We start from the raw sequence: 6,682 nt of genomic DNA, 5'->3' as shown, positions 1-6,682 counted from the left end.
TGCTCTGTTGCTCAGGCTAGAGTGCCATAGCATCAGCCTAGCTCACAACAACCTCAAACTCCTGGGCTCAAGCAATCCTCCTGCCTCAGCCTCCCGAGTGGCTGGGACTACAGGTGCACACCACCATGCCAAATAATTTTTTCTATTTGTAGTAGAGACTCTTGCTTGGGCTGGTCTCGAACTCCTGAGCTCAAGCAGTCCTCCCACCTCCGCCTCCCAGAGTGCTAAGATTACAGGCGTGAACTACCACGCCCAGTCTATAGATAATTTTTGTGTCTCGTTTTTCCTTTTAATATTATATCTTGAACGTTTTTCCAAAAAGTAAAGTGTTTGTATAAAATTCTGTCAGTGGGATTAGATGCTAAAATTTATGTAATTAATTGTTCCTACTTTTGGAAATATGGAAATGTAGAGTTTCTGTTTTTTACTCCTGTGAATAAAGTTTCATGCATAAATCTTTGTCCTTTATTTATTTATTTTTGAGACAGAGTCTCACTATGTTGCCCTTGGTAGAGTGCAGTGGCGTCATCATAGCTCACTGCAGCCTTGAACTCCTAGGCTCAGATGATCCTCCTGCCTCAGCCTCCCGAGTAGCTGGGACTAGAGGCACTTGACACCACACCTGGCTAATTTTTCTGTTTTTGTAGAGAAGGGGTCTCAGTCTTGCTGAGGCTGGTCTTGAACTGCTAGCCTCAGGCAGTCCTCCTGCCTCGGCCACCCAAACTGCTCAGATTACAGGAGTGAGCCTAAAAATTTTTATTAGAGGAACACAAAAATGTCTTCTATTCAACTTTGTTTATAAAATGATAGGTTAAGTATATTTAGAGATGTAAAAAGCCCAGGGAGACTGACATCTTAGGAAAAAAAATTTCTTTTTAACCTAGGTCTGAAGATCGATCTCTGAAATCCCTCTTCTCCCCAGCAGAGAGGAAGGTTGTGTCCTTGTGAAAAATCAGAAAATGTCACCTCTGTTTTCCTTTTTTCTATCCTGGACATTCACTTTTCTTTCTAGTGGTCATTTTATCTTCAGGATGATTTCTAATGAAGAACAGGAGTTATAAAATTTTATAGAAACATTCCTTTTCTTCTTGTTATAGGCCTCCATATTGCAAGTGTCTTGTAGAATTTATAAGGTAAAATCAGTCTTGTTATAGGTTTTAAAAAATTGACTCCGAATTCAAGTAGTAATTAAGCTTTTGGTTTTTGTAGGTCCACTTTACAACTTTTTAGATTGTTTTTAGGTTAAGTGGGTCTAGGAAAAAGCTTATCATACTTCTTTAATGGGAGCATTCAGTGACCTAGTCTAGTGTTTATTGTATTTTTCTGTTGTTCTTGTTCATTCAGGAGCTGCCTATTGTCAGTTTATGGACATGCTGTTCCCTGGCTCCATTGCTTTGAAGAAAGTGAAATTCCAAGCTAAGCTAGAACACGAGTACATTCAGAACTTCAAAATACTACAAGCAGGTTTTAAGAGGATGGGTGTTGACAAAGTAAGTAAACGTTATTCTTTTATTTAGGTTAATGTTTCTTAACTAATGATTGTTACTAAGGGTGCAGATGCTAACCTCTGACTTTGGACTTTTTTTTTGTCTTTTTCCAATTTATGTAGTTATCTTTTCTCTGGTTAACACAGAATTTATTGGGAGCAAAGTGTCCCTCTACCCTCCTACCCCTCTTGCTGTCTTCTCTCTTTATCATCTGTGAAGTTAGTAACTGTTTGTAGGAGTTAACCTATAAATCTGGGCCAGTGATTTTTTTTTTTAAATTAGTGTTGAATCTTGATTAGTCTGAAATCTAACTCTCTTAATCTTTGGATTTACTTCTGTAAAGCACACTGTACAAAGATTTAAATAGTTCCAATAGAGGAGATTCTAGAAATAATTGTTTTTTATGGCAGGTTACAAGGAGAATCCCTGGTAGGTGCTGGGAAGCTCCCTCCTGCCCCCAAGTTTATTTGAAGTTACCAGAAACATGGTCCACTGGACTTCATTAGCACAAATATTACCTCTGTTTTAGCAGATAATAGATTATTATAGAATTAAGCAGTTTGGTTCCACCCCTCCCCCCATTACCCCATTAGAAAGGTTTGTCCTTTTAAGCCATTTTGGGGGGATAACAATTTTTAAGGGATAAAGTTTGTAATGTCTCCTAATTATCTTACTGGTGTGTCTGGTTTTTATTTATTTTGAAATTGGTCTTATTTATTTTAGTTCTGTCTCTGTGCAATACATAAAATAAACATTTGTAGTATAAGGATATCATTTAGTTTCTAGGTATAGTTTACATAGGGGTAGCTTATATATAATAGTTTTTCTATTCCTTTTTATGGAATTATATTTTATTTTTTGAATGTAGAGAATTTCTAAAGTATACAAAAGTGGTAATAGTGTATAAATAGTAAATAGTATAATAAATAGTAAATAAGTAGTGTGATGATCCTTCATGTATCTCAGCAGTTAGCATGGTCGATTTTGTTTCATGTCTACCTGTATCCCACCCTGTGTATTCCTGGGTTATTTTGAAATGAGTCCAGACATAGTATTTTATTTGTAAATGTTTCAGTATCATACAAAGTAATTTTTAAAAATTGCATTTGTCAGAGGGGCGAATGTAGTTTAGGTTATTACATATATTCTTTTTATAGTAAATACCATTGCATCTGGAATCCTTGGAGATTAAAAGATAGTTATTGTCAAATCAGGGAAAAGGCAAAAGAATAAAAAATAAATAAATAAGTAAAAGATAGTTAAACTCTGGCCAACACCTCAGTGATTTGTATACCTGATAACACTGTATTCTTGTGATCTTAAGTAGGTTTTTTTTTTTTGAGATGGGGTCTTGGTATGTTGCCCAGGCTGGTCTCAAACTCTTGGGCTGAAGCAATCCCCCTGCCTTATCCTCTCAGGTAGCTGGGACTACACGTATACACCATGGTGCCTGACAAGTATGTTTTAATAGGATTGAAATTACTTGAAAAACATGTCATTTTGTAGAACTCTATCTGGGGACTGCTTCTGCACCTTGTCCTATTTTCAAGTCAGACCTGTCTTTAACACAGTTCACTATAGATGCCTGTGGTTGGTTTGTGCTATGGATTTCATGCTTTGTGATAGGCACGATGGCCATGCAAGTTATATGGGGGATTTACTCTTTATAGTGAAATAACACTTGTACTACGTCTGAGGGTATGTTCGGATGTGTCTATATGACTCATATGGTACTTGTTCTTTTTTGTTTCTGATTCCTTTTCACAAATTTGAGGAATTGGAGAGGGTCTGTTAGGCGTAGGTACTCTGTTGAAGGCAAACTGAATGAAACTTGCTTTATAAATTTCTAGGGGCTTAGAACTAAGTTCTCTAAAACATTTTTTTCTCCTTTGGGAGAGCTTTATACTGATTTGCTGCATGGACAAGTTTGATGCTTGCCAAAAGCCTCTTGCTTTGGGCTAAACAGTCTTGATTTTTCTCTGCAGATAATTCCTGTGGATAAATTAGTAAAAGGAAAGTTTCAGGATAATTTTGAATTCGTTCAGTGGTTCAAGAAATTTTTTGATGCAAACTATGACGGAAAAGACTATGACCCTGTGGCTGCCAGACAAGGTCAAGAAACTGCGGTGGCTCCCTCCCTTGTTGCTCCAGCTCTGAATAAACCGAAGAAACCTCTCAGCTCTAGCAGTGCAGGTAAAAAAACAACAACCCCAAAACGTTATTTCCAAATAATAGTATTCCAGGTATTCATTCAACGTTCAACCAGAATTTTTTTTTTTTTTTTTTTTTTCTTCGAGACAGAGTCTCACTGTGTTGCCCGGGCTAGAGTGCCGTGGCGTCAGCCTAGCTCACAACAACCTCAAACTCCTGGGCTCAAGCGATCCTCCTGCCTCAGCTTCCCGAGTAGCTGGGACTACAGGCATGCGCCACCCTGCCCGGCTAATTTTTTCTATAATTTTTAGTTGTCCGATTAATTACTTTCTAATTTTAGTAGAGATGGGGTCTCGCTCTTGCTCAGGCTGGTTTTGAACTCCTGAGCTCAAACAATCCGCCCGCCTCAGCCTCCCAGAGAGCTAGGATTACAGGCGTGAGCCACCGCGCCCGGCCTTCAACCAGAATTTTTTGAGTAGCCACAGGCTTGGGGATCTTAAGCATGATCCCAGGCATGTGGCAAGAGCATGGAATCTGGTGTCAGGGAGATTGTGTTTGTCCTTAGATCCCCGTAGCCCTCTGTAAGGAAGCCACTTCAACTCTGCCTCACAGTTTCCTCCTCTGTAAAATGGGAATTTTAATACTTGCCCCAGAGGGTTGTTTTTGTTACTGAATGCAATTTGCTAAAGCTTTTCTAGTTGTGTGGAATAGAAATCCCTCAGGCTAGCTCACATAAGAGATATTTAGTTCAGAAACAAGGGCATTTTTCGCAGAACTCTAGGATGGGAAGTTACAATCAGACCTGATCTCCCAGGACCTGAAGGAGCTGTTTAGATCTCTCAGAAACGGTTCTTGGCTGTCTCTGCTTCATCACTCTGTAGGTCAGCTTCTTTTGCTTACTCACGGCCTCCCTACCCTCCCTAGAACTTCAGCTGGTAAGTAGTTTTGGCTTGCCATGATGCTAACAGAGTCTGGGAGGCAGGGGCAGACTGATTTTAGAGACCTTCTTGAAAAGGCATTGTCTTGATAGGTTGGTTTCCCAAGATATGTTTGCAGTAGTATGTTTGTAGAACATATGAAATTTGGGGGCAGGATAGATGTTGTGCAGTTGCTAATTCCTCCTTTTCCAGAGGATGTCAAGGTCCCCATGATACCTCGAGAGAGGCTGATCCATTTGGTAGGTAGGTAGTGTAGGTTCAGTATTTTGTAAACAGCTTTATGGAGATATATTTCACATGCCATCCATTTTACCCACTTAAATTGTATAATTCATGTTTTTTTAGTACAGTCAAAGACTTGTGTAACCATCACCACAATTTTAGAACATTTTCATCACTCCAAAAAGAAACTTCGTGCATACTCAATAGCAGTCACTTCCTGTTTTCCTCCTATTCTTCCCCCTTCCCCCAGCCCTAGGCAACCACTAATCTGCTTTCTGTCTCTGTGGATTTGCCTATTCTGAACATTTCCTGTAAAATGGAATCATAGAGTATGTGGTCTTTTGTGTCTGGCTTCTTTCACTTAGCATTATGTTTTCAAGGTTCATCCATGCTGTGGCTTGTGTCAGTACTTTATGCCTTTTCATTGCAGAATAGTATTCCACTGTGTGGTTATTTTATTTATTTACCAGTTGATGGTCATTTGGATTGTTTCTACTTTTTGGCTATTATGAATGATGCTGCTGTGTACATTGATATACAGTTTCTCTGTAGACACGTTTTTGACATCTCTCGGATATAGACCCAGGAGTATATACTCTTGGAGCAGAATTGCTGGGCCATATTGGGACTCTGTGTTTAACCTTTTGCAGAGCTGCCTGTTTTTCAAAGTGGCTGAACCATTTACATTCCCATCAACAGTATATGAAGGTTCCAATTTCTTTAGATATTGAGTACTTTTATTCTTTAGCTGTTTAGAATGCACATAGATAATTGTGTGCATTTCATATTTTAGATGCTGCTAACAGGTGAATGGAGACTTGCATTAAGCATTTAGACTTTGGGATAAACATATACTAGCAAGAGCCATCCGGAGGAAATGCCTTTTACTGTGAAAAGGGTGAAAGGCCTTATGATTATAGAGTTTGGGGTATCAGGAAGATTAGATATTAGATTAGATATTTCCAAGCCTGGCATAATGTACGAACTTTACAAAATAATTGTTAAGTGAATAAGTAAATGAGACCAGGTGTGGTGGCTCATGCTTGTAATCCCAGCACTTTGGGAGGCCAAGGTGGGAGGATTACTGGAGGCCAGGAGTTTGAGACCAGCCTGGGCAGCGAGACCCTGCCTCTACAAAAAATAAGAAAAATTAGCTGGGTGTGGTGGCAGGAGCATGTAGTCCCAGCTGTTCCGGAGGCTGAGGCAGGAGGATCACTTGAGCCCTGGAGTTCGAGGTTGCAGTGAGCTATGAATCTCACCACTGCACTCTAGCCTGGGCAGCAGAGCAAGACCCTGTCTCAAAAAAAAAAAATTAATTTTAACTTGTAGATACTTTACATCTTTTTCCTTGTCTTTGTCTGCTTTTGGCTATAAATACTGAGAGAAGTCTAAATCCGAGCCAATGTGGTGCTTTTCTCTCCTAGCTCTTCTGTAGACCTTCTAAAAGGTGAGCAAAGATACAGATTTTGACGTAGTCAGTGGTAAGAATAGGCTTTCCCACCCTTATGGACTCCTTCCTTCTTCCAATCTAAGTAGTCTGAGGTTATGAGTTAGGGATCTAACTTTCCAGATGGGGAACAGTGGGCACCTGGCAACAGCTGGGACTGTGAGCTCACTCCTGGAGTGAAGTTTGCCATTGCTCCATAAAGCTGCCCTGTTGGTGGATTATTTGGATCCATGTTAAGGTAGATCGTCTGTATGCACCAAAATGACTGTACTTCTTTCAGATGATAGTCCTATTCACCACAGCAGAGAAAAGATCTCACCGAAGGACTTACTCCCAACACGAAAGATCGTGGCTACAATTGGTACTTAACTGCTGCCAGGATAAACACCACTTTAGGCAGATGTGGGGGTGTTGTCTTGCATGCTGGGGCTCTCTAG

At 39.8% G+C, this 6,682-nt stretch overlaps 1 protein-coding gene across 1 annotated transcript in view; it reads left to right on the top strand.

The window, feature by feature from the left end:
- Positions 1–6,682, top strand: part of MAPRE1 (microtubule-associated protein, RP/EB family, member 1) — a 35,810-nt gene that overhangs the window by 14,633 nt on the left and 14,495 nt on the right. The window contains exons 3-4 of the mRNA XM_012665719.1: positions 1,345–1,490; positions 3,473–3,730. Coding sequence (XP_012521173.1) covers positions 1,345–1,490; positions 3,473–3,730 — 404 coding nt within the window. The remainder of the gene's footprint in view (positions 1–1,344; positions 1,491–3,472; positions 3,731–6,682) is intronic.

The sequence above is a fragment of the Propithecus coquereli genome, unplaced genomic scaffold, assembly GCF_000956105.1.
Source record: "Propithecus coquereli isolate 6110/MARCELLA unplaced genomic scaffold, Pcoq_1.0 Scaffold122, whole genome shotgun sequence".
Taxonomy (NCBI): domain Eukaryota; kingdom Metazoa; phylum Chordata; class Mammalia; order Primates; family Indriidae; genus Propithecus; species Propithecus coquereli.
Note: the sequence above shows the minus strand (reverse complement) of the source record. Positions and strands in the feature narration are given on the sequence as shown.